This window comes from Oncorhynchus kisutch, linkage group LG9, assembly GCF_002021735.2.
Source record: "Oncorhynchus kisutch isolate 150728-3 linkage group LG9, Okis_V2, whole genome shotgun sequence".
Classification (NCBI taxonomy): Eukaryota; Metazoa; Chordata; class Actinopteri; order Salmoniformes; family Salmonidae; genus Oncorhynchus; species Oncorhynchus kisutch.
This window is the reverse complement of record NC_034182.2, coordinates 13287848-13305329: the sequence shown is the minus strand read 5'-3', so window position 1 is coordinate 13305329 and position 17482 is coordinate 13287848. Positions and strand designations below refer to the sequence as shown.

Genomic DNA, 17482 nt, shown 5'->3' with positions numbered 1-17482 from the left:
GTCATACTCACACAGACTGTTAACATTCATTTGGTTCTGAGTTCCAAGATAGGTAGAGGTAAAGCTGTCTAAGCAGTCAATGATATAGTGAGTTCAGTGTTAGAAAGAGAAAATAAATTGGACAAATTGGAACAATTTATATCTCTTTATTGCTGTTGTTGAGTCAACGGTACAAATATTTCATAACATTCATTTTGTAGGAAACTACCCACTACTATAACAAAGTTGTATCTGAAACGACAGAGTGCCTTGCATAGTTAACTCTACACAATAAATGAGGGTGTTTGAAATAAAATAAAATACAATTTAAAAACGGACAAAAAAAAGCAAATGACCAAAATATGAAATAACAGCAATGTAAAATAATGTTAGATATTTTGGTCAGACTCCATTGCTCGTATTTCTAAGGAGTCGTGGAATGTGATTGTCAAGGTTTACACGGAACAATCTTACAATGCCCCTGCTAACCTCTATATAATACCCATATTATCAAAGCACGTCATGCAAAATGAATGAATGAAACGTGAAACATAGAACATCGATAATGAAACGGTATAAAAACCAAAAGAAACAGCGGAAGTCATACTGAGTTGGCAACGTGCAAGGTACAGTTTATTCGGTGCACGTAACAACAAGGCTTTGAGACCGTTGCATGTAAAGGATTTGTGCTGTAAACACGACCTTACATACCACTACGGAACTTTTAGGAAAACTCAAACCGAGAACAAGCGTCGAGCGCAATTGTTGGCTGGAGTCAAAAATCTGTCTTCTTTTGACTGACTCAATCCTCTGTCATTGTCAATATCGAAATGTGCACTTTCCCTTCTTTCAGAGTCCTATAGTTAGTACATCGGATTTGGGCTTAAATGGCAAGGTGACATACGGTTTAAACCGACGCCTTCTCATGGTACAGGCATAGTATATAAATGTGTATCTGGCCTGCCATATTCAGACAAACTCATTGACAAAGCTGAGGTCCTTAACCTCCTGAATAGAATCCATTGGAGCATGCATGTGAATAAGCCCGGCGGCGTGCTTAGTGGTGTGGAATGTTGTGGGTCAGAGAGTCCTTAAGATGAGGATGTAACTCTTAAGTACACCTGCTGAATTATGGGTTGTTTGAAAGTTTAACAAAGTGAATTTAGAGATTCAAACAGCAAGTACAAAAGCTACAAAGACAGCCGATGACAAAACACGTTTAAAAAAAAACATAAATAAATTGAAACTAGGATAATAAACGTTATAATAGCCGTTTTAATATACAACTTTCCTTTAGTTGCTTGCACTGCCTTTCATTGCCTCTTGTCGGTTGGTAGTCACTCAATTTTAGAGTACAAAAGCGAAACAAATCTTGAGTATAAAGCTGTAATAGAAGATACAGTATAATATTCATAACGACGTGTACTTATGTGCTAACACATATTAACTCAGACCATTGTTGCACTAATTGGTAAGACAAAAAAAAAAAGTGAAATAAGTCAAATGTACGGAGTCCGTATAATCTCTCTCCTGAACTGGTGAACATGAATAAAATAGCCGTGTGTGAAGCTTTGCTTTAAATATAAATTTAAAAAAGAAGTGAGATGGACGACATGGACAGAGCATTGATGGTAGACGTCTCTCTTTGGAACACGGATATGATTGTGGAACTGGACACCTCACATAAAAGCATTTCTCTACTATATTCAAACTACACATGTACTGAAGAGCGCATGGGAAATATATCTAATTTCAATTCAGTTTTTTCTCTTCTGTAAGTTTTTGCTTCTAACATATAAAACAAATGACCATATCATAAAACATCCAAATTTCACAGCATATTCTTTTGTTTGTTTGTTGTGAAAGTAAGTCATAGTAAGTCGTTGTGCAAAGGCACTACACTGTCATGTGACGAGATGGTTGGTGGCTGTTCGTTTCAGTACAGTGCTTATTAAATAGAATCTCCTGTTTCTCTCCATTCCTTGGGTTCCCTCAGGGTGGTGGTCATATTTTTTTTGGTATAATACATAGAAAAGGAAGAGTCTTGGATTGTCTTGGTCCCCACCAGCCATCAGAAGAAGCTTGTTGTATCATTCGTGTCCCATACCTGCTGAGGGACAGAGACAACTCGATAAGAGCTACAGTCAAAATCTAAGGGTTGAATACTCTAACCTCTAACCTACAGTACCAGTCAAAAGTTTGGACACACCTACTCATTCCAAGATTTCTCTTTATTTTTACTATTTTCTACATTGTAAAATAATAGTGAAGATATCAAAACTATTAAATAACACATATGGAATCATGTAGTAAGCAAAAATAATTGTTAAACAAATCAAAATATATTTTATATTTGAGATTCTTCAAAATAGCCACCCTTTGCCTTGACAGCATAGCACACTCTTGGCATTCTCTCAATCAGGTTCATGATGTAGTTACCTGGAATGCATTTTCAATTCAAAGTTAATTTGTGGAATTTATATCCTTCTTAATGTGTTTGAGCCAATCAGTTGTGTTGTGACAAGGTAGGGGTGGGTATACAGAAGATAGCCCTATTTGGTAAAAGACCAAGTCCATATTATGGTAAGAACAGCTCAAATAAGCAAAGAGAAACGACAGTCCATTACTTTAAGACATGAAAGTCAGTCAATATGGAAAAGTTGCAAAAACCTATGATGAAACTGGCTCTCATGAGGACCACCACAGGAAGGGAAGACCCAGATTTAACTCTGCTGCAGAGGATACGTTCATTAGAGTGAACTGCACCTCAGATTGCAGCCCAAATAAATGCTTCAAAGAGTTCAAGTAACAGACGCATCTCAACATCAATTGTTCAGAGGAGACTGCGTGAATCAGGCCTTCATGGTCGAATTGCTGCAAAGAAACCACTACTAAAGGACACCAAAAATAAAGAAGAGACCTGCTTGGTCCAAGAAACACAGCAATGGACATTAGACTGGTGGAAATCTGTCCTTTGGTCTGACGAATCCAAATTTGAGATTTTTGGTTCCAACCTCCGTATCTTTGTGAGACGCAGACTAGGTGAACGGATGATCTCCGCATGTGTGGTTCCCACCGTTAAGCACGGAGGAGGAGGTGTGATGGTGTGGGGGTGCTTTGCTGGTGACACGGTCAGTGATTTATTTTGAATTCAAGGCACACTTAACCAGCTTGGCTACCACATCATTCAGCAGCGATACGCCATCCCATCTGGTTTGCTCTTAGTGGGATGTTTTTCAACAGGACAATGACCCAACACACCTCCAGGCTGTGTAAGGGCTATTTGACCAAGAAGGAGAGTGATGGAGTGCTGCATCAGATGACCTGGCCTCCACAATCACCCGACCCAAACCCAATTGAGATGGTTTGGACCGCAGAGTGAAGGAAAAGCAGCCAACAAGTGCTCAGCATATATGGGAACTCCTTCAAGACTGTTGGAAAAGCATTCCAGGTGAAGCTGGTTGAGAGAATGCCAAGAGTGTGCAAAGCTGTCATCAAGGCAAAGGGTGGCTACTTTGAAGAATCTCAAATATAAAATACTTTTTTGGTTACTACAGGATTCCATATGTGCTATTTCATAGTTGAATGAGTAGGTGTGTTCAAACGTTTAACTGGTACTATATGTCAGATGGGTTAAATCCACACATCCATCCATCCACCCACCCACACATACATATCTATTAGAAAGAGATCTAGGATGTCTCGCCTCAGGAGAAAACCATTATGCCTTTACCCACAGTCAGTCAAATTTAGCCAGCTAAAGAGACCTCTGTCTTGGTTGCAATCTTGATCTGGTGTTAAGTCTTTGCAGTATGACTAGAGCCTTCAGTAAGAACAGTTAAGCAGGCCTTTCTGCATGAGACTGGGGTTGTTGCATGCTGCTCAATGTGGCGTCAGATGCCTGTGAGGTCCCTGCCTGCCTACCTGTCTCTACTGACATTTATATAACTGACGCCTGTCATGTTGTCATTTGCCCTTCTCTCAGCGACAACAAAGAGGAGGGGGGTGAATACAAGGTGTGTGTGTGTGTGTGTGTGTCGAGAAACGTTGGATGTGTGTAACTATTTCAAGTGTCTCTCTCTCTCTACTTTAACACATTTAGGATTAAAGTAGAGAGACAGATTGTCTTGGGTCGAGATTTTCAGAAAGCACTAACTATGGAGCCACACCGTGCCTAAACTGTGAAGTGAGCTTGTTATATTGAGTTTGCCTCTCCTCTGCTAGCCCCTGACAAAATGAGGTGTATGGCGTGATAATCTTCCACCACACGAGCTAGTAATGTGTCAACCCAACAGCTGTTCATTTGTTCACAGCCTGGAAGGGCCGACCCCAACAATAGAATCCAGGTCGGAGTAAGGAGCAGAGGGGCGAGTGGGGTTGATGCAGGGGAGTTGAGGGCGGGGGGGGGGGTTGGAAAAACGACACATTACACAGACACGCCCGGCATCCCTGAAGGTCAAACAGTTCTCTCTACCGGGACAAAAGGAGTTGTGGCGCGCGGGCCACTTTGGAAATAGAACACAATGCGAAAGTGGCATCTGAAAACGCCATCGCCAGAGAGCCAAACAGCAAACACAGATGATTTACAGCTGACGCCAGGTCCCAGGGGCGATAGTGTTACAGGGTGGGAAGGATGGGAGTTATGGGTGCTGCTGGGCCACATGGTCGACGGTAAATTACAACAGGCTCCTTTCCCTGTCCCTTTTCAGATGGAGCAGAACCCTTTAACCTCACCGTCTCTGGGTGTGTATTGTCAGTAGAGCACAGACTTATGAATAACGTAGATACAAAGACATGCATAGGCCCAAACAAGATGGGCACAGATACACACACAGTCAGTCACCTTTGACCTCAGCCTAAGGCTTAAAACTATGTTGGTAATGGTAAGAGAATGGACTCACCGTTGGCAACAGATTTATTCTCCCCTCTGCCAGTCACCTGAGAGAAGATAGGTGGAGAAATAAGTCAAGAGAGAAAGTCATCTGAGGTAGCAGTCACTTCAACAGTCCATTTAGTCAACGCTGCCATTTCCTGAGAGAAGCTGTGTGCACTGGAACCTTTCGATCTCAGGCCGTGGTTCGACCAAATGTACCTCTTCTACATTAATAAGGAAGGGTTGATGTTCAATTGAGTAGGATTTCCATTATTTTTAGGGCCTTCGGTTGAGAGGTTTGAGACAGAGTGCAAATGCCACAGTAATGAACCATGAAGCTTATTCCAGCCAAACGGGGGATTTGGGGAAACAACATGAACAGGGTTCACATCCTGCCCAACACATCCAAACCCTGCATTCGCATCCCCAAACACACAGCCACACGAAGCCTATCCAGCAAAGCCCGGTCGCGGTGGTTCGTGGACGACGTCTCCCATAGTTCCCTGTTGTAACACTGTCCTGCCTGTGTCCCAAATGGCATCCTATGCCCTATATGGTGCAATACTTTTGACCAGAGCCTTAAAAGGAGTGCACTATATAAGGAATAGGTTGCCACTAATATCCCGCCCTCTCCCATGAACTCATCCCAAGCCCATCAGGCTCCTACGTCCCCTATCCCCCCATACAGCTCCCCTGACATCACCACAATTTGTGGTTAGTTAATAACACAGCTCATAACCGCTAGCCCGCTACCTTCCCCTGCGCCACGCCTGGTTTACGTCAGCACTAACCAGTAGTCTAGTGCCCCTCCAGCTCTATGTGGCTCGCCACAGCATTAGACTGCACTGCTGGCAGGCTGCTGTACTCTGTCTGTGTGTTCCGCTATAGGGAGACAGCAGAGCAAGGCATGCCAGGGCCTATTTCACAAGCCTCTCTGCTCCAGGGGCCAAATTTAGAGCCATTCCATAAATAAATATAATTATTGTGTCTTTTATCGGTGAAATATCATCCTAGTAAATAGCGGAGGCCACTTGGTGGGGTTGTGGCCAACACTGTGGTCGTTGGAGCGCCATGGGGTCCTGTATTGTGAGGGTCACAGTAGAGGTTGGAAATAGCTGTCCTTTCAACTGCCTGTTCAGGATGTGGTTAAAAGGAACCACACATACAGTAGCAAGGATTGGTTCTGCTAGCAAGGCCAAGTGTATGTATTATGTGTAAAATGAAGTGTACCTCTACAACAACATGAACTTAAATATACAGTAGAGTAGAAAGGACTATACAGGAAGAGTGGGTGCTGTTGTGTCTAAGAGGGGAAATTAAAGGATGGAAAACAATATAGAACAGCCATTTTGTGAAAGGCACTTGAGGCACTAATTACCCATACTATAGTATATTTAAGCAATAAGGCATGGGGGGTGTGGTATATGGCCAATATACCACGGCTAAGGGCTGTTCTTAAGTACGACGCAACGCGGAGTGCTTGGATACAGCCCTTAGCCGTGGTATATTGGCCATATACCACAAACCCCGAGTTGCCTTATTGATATTATAAACTGGTTACCAACGCAATTAGAGCAGTAAAAATACATGTTTTGTCATACCCGTGATATACGGTCTGATATACCACGGCTGTCAGCCAATCAGCATTCAGGGATCGAACCACCAAGTTTATATATTTCAATAGCACAATACATGGCCCTTAACATTGACTTCTATTTACAGTGCAGCTTTCCTGGTTCCAGATCTTCTTGTGCTGCCTTTCCAACTCCTATGGTCATTGCTACAAACAGATCTGGGACCAGGCCAGAGCGAATTATTACCAATAAAAGAGAAGAAGACCTGACATCATAGTAGACTGAGGTCATTCCAGTGATAATATTAGTGCAGTGAAGTTGACATCTTTAAAACATCATTACCTCTCCAGGGTTTCCAGACTAGTTAACGGTGAAGTCAACTAGCTAAGAGAGCTCTTCTTCAGAGCTCTTCAAACAGAAACAAGACAAAGCAACAAAGCCGTTGTTATCCCCCTAGCTGGCAAATGTACATCATATGATATTATTAACTAACAGATGAATACTACAAGGCCTCAAAACACTCCCCAGGTATACTTTTAAGTGTACTGTTGTTGTGTGACATGTGAATGTACTGTAGAGTTTACTGTATATGTGTCCTAATTGAAACCCTACTCCCTATGTAGCACACTACTTTAGACCAAGGCTCATACGGCTGTAGTAAATTATTTTCTTTTTTAAAATAAGTGTTCTGTGTAGGGAGTAGGGTACCACTTGGGACACAGCTGTGTGAGAAAGGATGATGGTACAAATTCCAGTAATTTTTTGGATTTTTGCTCAGTTTTGACATCTGTAACTATACTAACAAAAATATAAACGCAACATGCAAGAATTTCAAAGATTTTACAGAGTTACACTTCATATGAAGAAATCAGTGAATTGAAATAAATAAATTAGGCTCTAATCTATGGATTTCACATGACTGGGAATACAGATATGCATCTGTTGGTCACAGATACCTCAGGATCTCGTCACGGTATTTGTGTGCATTCAAATTCCCATTCATAAAATGCAGTAGTAGCTTATTCCTGCCCATACCATAACCCCCCGCCACCATGGGCACTCTGTTCACAAAGTTGCATCAGCAAACTGCTCACCCACACGATGCCATACACGTGGTCTGCGGTTGTGATGACAGTTGGAAGTACTGCCAAATTCTCTAAAATGACATTGGTGGCGGCTTATGGTAGAGAATGAGCATTACATTATCTAGTAACAGCTCTGGTGGGCATTCCTGCAGTCAGCATTCCAAATGCACCCTCTCTCAAAACTTGAGACATCTGTGGCATTGTGTTGTGTTACAAAACTGCACATTTTAGTGGCCTTTTATTGTCCCCAACACAAGGGGCACCTGTGTAATGATAATGCTGTTTAATCAGTTTCTTGATATGCCACATCTGTCAGGTGGATGGATTATCTCAGCAAATGAGAAATGCTCACTAGCAGGGATGCAAACAAATTTGTGCACAAAATTTGAGAGAAATAAGCTTTTTGTTGTTTATGGAAGATTTCTGGGATCTTTTATTTCTGCTCATGAAACATAGGACCAACACTTTACATGTTGCATTAATATTTTTGTTCAGTGTACATTCTTCATGGCATTAGCCATGGTCTAAACTCAGGTGTGTTTTCAGGTGTGTGTGTTTATGTACATGAACTCTTCAAAACAAAAAGGGTTCCAAAAGAGTTCTTTGGCTGTCCCCATAGGAAACCCTTTGTGAAAAGGGTTCTACATGGAACTCAAAAAGGTTCTATCTGGAACCAAATAGGTTCTCCCTGGAATCAAAAAGGGTTCTTCAAAGGGTTATCCTATGGGGACAGCTGGAGAACCCTTTTAGGTTCTAGATAATACATTTGTTTTACAAGAGTGTATGTGTGTGTGTGTACTATGAAGAGTTCAGGTGGTTCAGGTTACCTTGGCTGGGGAGGAGCCCTTGTTTTCCCACAGACTTCTCTTGTTGGTCACATCTCCTGGCTTTAGGTCCTGCAGAGAGAGAAAGGAGGGATGGAAAAAGGGAGAGAGAGAGGGGGGGGGGGCTTGCATCAGTGTCTGTAGTCCTCGTCAACTCACATTCAAGACACACAATTCCAACAATGGCTGCAGTATTTTAGTTGAGGAAACAGAAGTGCGTCAACAATTGGGTTGTAATACCTGAGGTGCTGAGAAAAGGGATGGGAGAAGAGGCAGAAAGAGAAGTCCAGCAGAAAGAAGGAGGGATGACAAAGAGAAGGATTACCCCAGAGAGGTGCTGAGCTAGGAGAGGAAAGGAGAAACAGTCACTTCAGATTGAAGAATGGAAGAAGCTTCTAAAGGAAAGAAGACAGAAGAGCGACAGTCAGTAAAGAATATTTCAGAAATGCAATTCTGTTATGCTCCTTTTAACCACAAGAGGGAGACAGATGTTGCAGTCATTTCAAGACATCATTTGTCAGCAGGCAGAGGCAGAGGCAGACCAGACCAAACATTCCCAGAGAGCAAGTCAGTCACCCATATCAGAATCTATATCGGAGAGCGATCATGACTCATCAATCAAGTCTTTTATGTCAATTATTTAAGTGAAAGTCACTTTTAATGTCCATGTAAAACTCACAGGGGTTCTTAGCTGGTTAAAAAGCTACACATCAAAGGTTGGCAGTAGGTATCATGTTACCGACCGTATAACCAGCCACACCAAACCACTCACAATGCCCGGGCCTTCTGCACCACTTCTTCTCAACACCATGTCACCATGGCAACGGCCCTCTAGCGGCCACATGGTGTATCACTACGCCGCCTTGATCTATGATTCCGACAGAGGTTATGGCAGTGGCTACTGTATGTACGTTTGCATTCTAGTGCTGCCCTCACACTTTGCGCCTATTTGAAAACAGGTCTGGGTGTAGCATGAACGTCTTAAAATAAACACGTCTGAAGTTTAAATTATGGTCCAGGAGATTACTACAGAGATTAAAGGACTGGGCTGCGTCCAGAATGGCACCCCTATTCCATGCACTACTTTTGAACAGATCCCTATGGAGTACTCTAGAAGTGCTTTTCCATCGAGACTTAACCCAAACCAGTGGGCCACCAGTGTTTAGATTTTTTTTTTTAACTTAACCTTTGTTTAACTAGGCAAGTCAGTTAAGAACAAATTTCTATTCTACAATGACGCCCTACCCCGGGCCAAACCCTCCCCTAACCCGGACGGCGCTGGGCCAATTGTGCTCCGGCCCTATGGAACTCCCGATCACAGCCAGTTGTGATACAGCCCGGGATCAAACCAGGGTCTGTAGTGATGCCTCTAGCACTGAGATGCAGTGCCTTAGACCGCTGCGCCACTCGGGAGCCCCAGAGTTTTGAAGTTCTATGGTAATGTCAGCTCTTGCATTATTGTGTTTCCATCAGTGTGACACGACATTTCGGTCATTTAGCAGACACTCTTATCCAGAGCAAATTACAGGAAGAGTTAGGGTTAAGTGCCTTGTTCAAGGCGACATCAACAGATTTTTTTTCACCAAGTCAGCTCAGGGATTCAAACCAGCAACATTTTGGTTACTGGTCCAATGCTGTTAACCACTCGGCTACCTGCCGCCTAAAGACTTGTGACTAAAGACTTGTGGCGGGCAGAATCAAGACTGTTGCTTTGTGAGAAGGTGTTAAAGTTCACCGTTTACAATTGTTACGTAACGGTCAGCTGAAAAGTACCCAGGGGCCTTGGCTCCAAATTAGAGCAGGTCCACCATAGCCATGGCTGAGTGAGACGCGGGTGCCGGTCCACGTAGATGGAAACAGAAAGTCTGAGCCTGTTGGGTAAGTACAGGGATAAATATGGCATATGGGCCCTGGTCAAAAGTAGTGCAGGGAATAGGGTGCCATTTGAGATGAAGCACTGGTATGTTGGAATGCATCCCATGCAGCCCAGCATGGGAAGCAGCCTGTCTGACTAAAGCCCCAAGTCCTTCTGATAACCAGCATGTGATCCATGGTAGGAACCATGCCACATTTCATACTAAACTAATACATACTCCGATAATATGTGATATGTACTTTTTACAACACAAATAAATGACTGTGGTTATGTGCTATGTGTTTTTCCTTCATGACTTCATGGTTATACAGTGCCTTGCGAAAGTATTCGGCCCCCTTGAACTTTGCGACCTTTTGCCACATTTCAGGCTTCAAACATAAAGATATAAAACTGTATTTTTTTGTGAAGAATCAACAACAAGTGGGACACAATCATGAAGTGGAACGACATTTATTGGATATTTCAAAGTTTTTTAACAAATCAAAAACTGAAAAATTGGGCGTGCAAAATTATTCAGCCCCTTTACTTTCAGTGCAGCAAACTCTCTCTAGAAGTTCAGTGAGGATCTCTGAATGATCCAATGTTGACCTAAATGACTAATGATGATAAATACAATCCACCTGTGTGTAATCAAGTCTCCGTATAAATGCACCTGCACTGTGATAGTCTCAGAGGTCCGTTAAAAGTGCAGAGAGCATCATGAAGAACAAGGAACACACCAGACAGGTCCGAGATACTGTTGTGAAGAAGTTTGAAGCCGGATTTGGATACAAAAAGATTTCCCAAGCTTTAAACATCCCAAGGAGCACTGTGCAAGCGATAATATTGAAATGGAAGGAGTATTAGACCACTGCAAATCTACCAAGACCTGGCCGTCCCTCTAAACTTTCAGCTCATACAAGGAGAAGACTGATCAGAGATGCAGCCAAGAGGCCCATGATCACTCTGGATGAACTGCAGAGATCTAGAGCTGAGGTGGGAGACTCTGTCCATAGGACAACAATCAGTCGTATATTGCACAAATCTGGCCTTTATGGAAGAGTGGCAAGAAGAAAGCCATTTCTTAAAGATATCCATAAAAAGTGTTGTTTAAAGTTTGCCACAAGCCACCTGGGAGACACACCAAACATGTGGAAGAAGGTGCTCTGGTCAGATGAAACCAAAATTGAACTTTTTGGCAAAAATGCAAAACGTTATGTTTGGCGTAAAAGCAACACAGCTCATCACCCTGAACACACCATCCCCACTGTCAAACATGGTGGTGGCAGCATCATGGTTTGGGCCTGCTTTTCTTCAGCAGGGACAGGGAAGATGGTTAAAATTGATGGGAAGATGGATGGAGCCAAATACAGGACCATTCTGTAAGAAAACCTGATGGAGTCTGCAAAAGACCTGAGACTGGGACGGAGATTTATCTTCCAACAAGACAATGATCCAAAACATAAAGCAAAATCTACAATGGAATGGTTCAAAAATAAACATATGGCCAAGTCAAAGAATTCAAGTCAAGAATGGCCAAGTCAAAGTCCAGACCTGAATCCAATCGAGAATCTGTGGAAAGAACTGAAAACTGCTGTTCACAAATGCTCTCCATCCAACCTCACTGAGCTCGAGCTGTTTTGCAAGGAGGAATGGGAAAAAATGTCAGTCTCTCGATGTGCAAAACTGATAGAGACATACCCCAAGCGACTTACAGCTGTAATCGCAGCAAAAGGTGGCGCTACAAAGTATTAACTTATTAAGGGGGCTGAATAATTTTTTCAGTTTTTGATTTGTTAAAAAAGTTTGAAATATCCAATAAATGTCGTTCCACTTCATGAAGCCTGAAATGTGGCAAAAGGTCGCAAAGTTCAAGGGGGCCGAATACTTTCGCAAGGCACTGTAACTGTACTCAGCCTTGTCTCAGGATGGTAAGTTGGTGGTTGAAGATATCCCTCTAGTGGTGTGGGGCTGTGCTTTGGCAAAGTGGGTGGGGTTATATCCTTCCTGTTTGGCCCTGTCCGGGGGTATCATCGGAGTTTCTGTACAGCACTTTGAGATATCAGCTGATGTAAGAAGGGCTATATAAATACATTTGATTTGATTTTGAATATAACTCAACAGCTCATCCACTTTGCTATTTTTCTTTTAATATGAGTGATATTTCAAATTCACTAGGTGACGCTAGACTATTTCTCCCAACAGGGCACATCATCTTACTACCGCACCAATATTTGCAGGCAATTATTAATACAAGTACAAAAATACATGGTAGCTTACAGCACTTCTCAAAACTATTAGAAAATACTGTATACACTGAGTGTACAAAACATTAAGTGCACCTTCCTAATATTGAGTTGCAACACCACCCCCCCTTTGCCTTCAGAACAGCCTCAATTCATCGGGGAATAGACTCTACAAGGTGTCGAAAGCATTCCACATGGATGCTGGCCCATGTTGACTCCAACTCTTCCCACAGTTGTGTCAAGTTGGCTGGATGTCCTTTGAGTGGTGGACTATTCTTGAGACACACAAGAAACTGTTGAGGTGAAAAACCCAGCATCGTTGCAGTTCTTGACACATTCAAACCGGTGCGCCTGGCACCTACCTACTACCATACCCCGTTCAAAGGCACTTCAATCTTTTGTCGTTCCCATTCACCTTCTGAATGGCGCACATACATAATCCACGTCTCAAGACTTACAATCCTTCTTTAACCTTCATCTACACTGATTGAAGTGGATTTAACATCAATAAGGGATCGTATATTTCACCTGGATTCACCTGGTTAGTCTATGTCATGGAAAGAGCAGGCGTCCTTAATGTTTTTTACACTCGGGCTAGTTCACGGAAAGCCCTATCCATCATCATTAAATGAGCTTAAGTCTCTGGTCTGATGAATGCTTGCTTACACTACAGCTCAAGTGCAGGAGCAACACTGAGTTGAGACCGCACATACACTATGTTTCATAATGAGTGTCTGTTCGCTGTCTCCCTCGAAAAAGACGTTGTTCATCTGAATAAAGGATAAATATAGGATTAGATAAAGAGGTGCAAAGAGGACAAACACACTGTAGAGTAAGTGGTTGTCGTGGAGACGACCTACCGCGGGCCTTCCTCCCGGCGTTTTGCTCTCGGGGGTTTTATTCAGCCAGTCGTTGATGCGGCCCGCCACACCTATCTTCATCCCAGCTGCTTCCTGTGTGTAGAGGAGGGAACAGAAAAAAAGACATGGGCAAAGTGCAACTCCAGCAGAACGCCCCTGGGCTGGTCGTCATCGAGGATGAACAGGAAGTGGCAGTGAAACGAGTCCCTGCCCCCCCCCTTTGCTCCCTACTTCCTCCCAAACCGCTCCCAAATGGAGTTCCAGATTCGAGGTTGTTTCCCGGTCCCCACCTTGTACGTGCCCCCGCCGCCCCCGGGCGAGTTGAACACGCTGCCTTTCTCCCACATGCTCTTAATGTTGCGTATCCCATCTGTCACCATGGGCAGGTCCACGGCACCGGAGCGTGGGGACCGCATATCCTTGTTCTGTATAGGGAGAAGGGAATGGGAGACTATGTTAGTGTTGGATTCAGAGTGGGGAATGATCGGTGTCGGCAAAGGAGAGAAGAGAAATGTCTTATTGCGTTTTCGTATCTGGAATTCTTTTTGTGACTTGTTTAAAATGGCCGTGAGGAAGGAGCCATACAAATCAAATCAAATTGTGTTTGTGACAAATGCAATTTCACTTTACAGTGAAATGCGTACTTACAAGCCCTTAACCAACAATGCCGTTTTAAGAAAAATAAGTGTTAAGTAAAAAATAGCAAATAAAAGTAACAAATAATTAAAGAGCAGCAGTAAAATAACAGTAGTATGGCTATATACAGGGGGTACCGGTACAGAGTCAATCAATGTGAGGGGGCAAAGGTTAGTCGAGGTAATTGAGGTAATAATACACAGAGAGTAGCAGCAGAGTAAAAGAGGGGGGGACAAAGTAAATAGTCTGGGTAGCCATTTGATTAGCTGTTCAGGAGTCTTATGGCTTGGGGGTAGAGGTTGCTAAGAAGCCTTTTAGACCTAGACTTGGCACTCCGGTACCGCTTGCCATTCGAGAAGTGGAGAGTACAGTTTATGACTAGAATTGCTGGAGTCTTTGGCAATTTTTAGGGCCTTCCTATGACACTGCCTGGTATAGAGGTCCTGGATGGCAGGAAGCTTGGCCCCAGTGACGTACTGGGCAGTACGCACTTATCTCTGTAGTGCCTTGCTGTCGGAAGCCGAGCAGCTAACATACCAGGCAGTGATGCAACCATACTCTCGATGGTGCAGCTGTATAACTTTTTGTGGATCTGAGGACCCATGCCAAATCTTTTCAGTCTCCTGAGGGGGAATAGGCTTTGTGTGCCCTCTTCACGACTGTCTTGGTGTGTTTGGACCATGATAGTTTGTTGGTGATGTGGATACCAAGGAACTTGAAGCTCTCAACCTGCTCCACTACAGCCCTGTCGATGAGAATGAGGGAGTGCTCGGTTCTCCTTTTCCTGTAGTCCACAATCATCTCCTTTGTCTTGATCACCTCCTTTGTCTTGATCACGTTGAGGGAGTGGTTGTTATTCTGGCACCACACGGCCAGGTCTCTGACATCCTCGCTATAGGCTGTCTCATCGTTGTCGGTGATCAGGCCTACCACTGTTGTGTCATCGGCAAATGTAATGATGGTGTTGGCTTTGCTACGGGTCGGTAGACATTTAGGCAGGTTACCTTAGTGTTCTTGGGCACAGGGACTATGGTGGTCTGCATGAAATATGTTGGTATTAGACTCAGACAGGAAGAGGTTGAAAAAATGTCAGTGAAGACACTTGCCAGTTGGTCAGCGCATACTCGCAGTACACATCCTGGTAATCCGCCTGGCCCTGCAGCCTTGTGAATTTTGACCTGTTTAAAGGTCTTACTCACATCGGCTACGGAGAGCGTGATCACACAGATTCTCTCATGCATGTTTCAGTGTTACTTGCCTCGAAGCGAGCAAAAAAGTAATTTAGCTTGTCTGGTAGGCTCGTGTCACTGGGCAGCTCTCGGCTGTGCTTCCCTTTGTATTTTGTAATAGTTTGCAAGCCCTGCCACATCAGACGAGTGTCAGAGCTGGTGTAGTACGATGCTATCTTAGTCCTGTATTGACGCTTTGCCTGTTTGATGGTTTGTCAGAGGGCATAGCAGGATTTCTTATAAGCTTCCGGGTTAGAGTCCTGCTCCTTGAAAGCGGCAGCTCTACCCTTAAGCTCAGTGCGGATGTTGCCTGTAATCCATGGCGTCTGGTTGGGGTATGTACGTACAGTCACTGTGGGGATGATGTCATTGATACACTTATTGATGAAGCCAGTGACTGATGTCATCGGAAGAATCCCGGAACATATTCCAGTCTGTGCTAGCAAAACAGTCCTGTAGCTTAGCATCTGCATCATCTGACCACTTCTTTATTGACCGAGTCACTGGTGCTTCCTGCTTTAGTATTTGCTTGTAAGTAGGAAACAGGAGGATAGAATTATGGTCAAATTTGCCAAATGGAGGTTGAGGGAGAGCTTTGTATGCATCTCTGTGTTTGGAGTAAAGGTGGTCTCGAGTTTTTCCCCTCTGGTTGCACATTTAACATGCTGGTAGAAATGAGGTAAAATGGATTTAAGTTTCCCTGCATTAAAGTCCCTGGCCACTAGGAGCGCCGCCTCTGGTTGAGCGTTTTCCTGTTTGCTTATGAGCTTATACAGCTCATTGAGTGCGGTCTTAGTGCCAGCATCGGTTTGTGGTGGTAAATAGACAGCTACGAAGAATATAGATACAAACTCTCTTGGCTTATAAATCAAAATTATTGTAGTATAGTATCATTACAATTATCTAAAGCATGTACTGTAGCTTTCAGATTCAGAGCAGTATTGAGATATACTGTATGTTCTAGATATGATAATCAACAATGGTAACAGTTATACAATCCCACACAAGATGTAATTTCACATTTTTTTCAACAAAAAAATATAATTTTTCTACATCTTTTCAACATTTTGTTCTCATAGGGCTCATTGGTAACTGTACCAATCAGGTGATTTGTGTTGATGTGTAACCTCTGACCTGGGCAACAGAGGTGTACTGCTCCAGTCTGTTGTCAATCTTAGAGACGACAGGAGAGTGAGTTGACTTCACCGTGCTGCTCAGAACATACAACAACAGAATTAGCCAAAGGGTCATTTTATTACTGAACTGTATGACTTCACACTGAGAGCACCAGTTGTGATTCAAACAATTAATGGAAACGACTGTTCACCTTTTCTGTGCCGACTTGCTCAGAAACTCTGCCCTTTCACCAATCTGTAGAGAGATCAGTGAATTATGCATCAACCATTTATTAGGCAGTAGCCGCACACACACGCACACACACACACACACACACACGCACACACACACACACACACACACACACACACACACACACACACACACACACACACACACACACACACACACACACACACACACACACACACACGAAAACAACCCCTACCAAATATACACATAGCACTCCCACATCACACACTCCATCCAAACCCAACAGCACCCTCTCCTCCTTTCTCCTGTTCTACCTTTCCCTTCTTTCTTTTTTACCAGACTCATTACATCCTTGTTTAGACTGGGCTTTTCCTAGTCCAGCAAGACACAATGTGACTGACTGTTCTGTTCTCCACAGCACTAGCTACAGCTACTGTCACCCAGCCAGGAAAAGCAGAGAGCAGAGAAGCACAGGCCTTTTTCAGGCCCCGCGCTGTGGGAACCTCGCTCCGACTGCTGTTTATGATATACGACAACAGGGCTAAGAGGGGGGAAAGCGATCCTGAAATGAAAAGAACAACCATCCATCCCTGCTCCCTCTAAAAAATGAAATAAAAAAGGACCCTGCTTGGTCTCTAGCTCGGCTCTGCTACCGAAATGCGGGTGTTCCTAAAATACTCCTCTTGACAGGAAATACCCTATTCTCAAGCTGCAGCAGCACCATTCCAACGCGGGTACACTAATCCTATTAACCTAATCGGTTTCCTGCATCCTCCGAGTCTGACGTTTTTGAAGGGAGCAGCTCTCTTTATCTAGCTAACTGTGTTGACTCCCATTTGCAGCTTGTGGAACGTTGTATCCTAATGTAACTACTCTGGATCAGTGCAAGAGGATCTGAGCGTGTACTCATGTGTTTACGTTACACTGGAACTACAGGAAATGTTGTTAATAATGTTAACACAGACACTTGAATGAGTAGAACCTCAACGTTG

General features: G+C 43.5%; 1 protein-coding gene across 17 annotated transcripts in view; it reads right to left on the bottom strand.

Annotated features, from left to right (window-relative positions):
* Positions 1-130: 130 nt before the first annotated feature.
* Positions 131-17482, bottom strand: part of LOC109896765 (non-muscle caldesmon) — a 55886-nt gene continuing 38534 nt past the window's right edge. For 9 of the 17 annotated variants that reach the window (XM_031831916.1, XM_020491103.2, XM_020491099.2 and 6 more), the window contains 7 exons: positions 16489-16532; positions 16296-16371; positions 13587-13721; positions 13297-13389; positions 8339-8407; positions 4881-4917; positions 131-2089 (listed from right to left, as the gene is read on the bottom strand). In XM_031831916.1, the coding sequence (XP_031687776.1) occupies positions 2070-2089; positions 4881-4917; positions 8339-8407; positions 13297-13389; positions 13587-13721; positions 16296-16371; positions 16489-16532 (474 nt within the window). In that variant the 3' untranslated portion in view covers positions 131-2069. Of the gene's footprint in view, positions 2090-4880; positions 4918-6768; positions 6835-8338; positions 8408-13296; positions 13390-13586; positions 13722-16295; positions 16372-16488; positions 16533-17482 lie in introns of all 17 variants that reach the window. The other 8 variants (XR_004211001.1, XR_004211002.1, XR_004211004.1 and 5 more) reach the window with 3 other exon arrangements.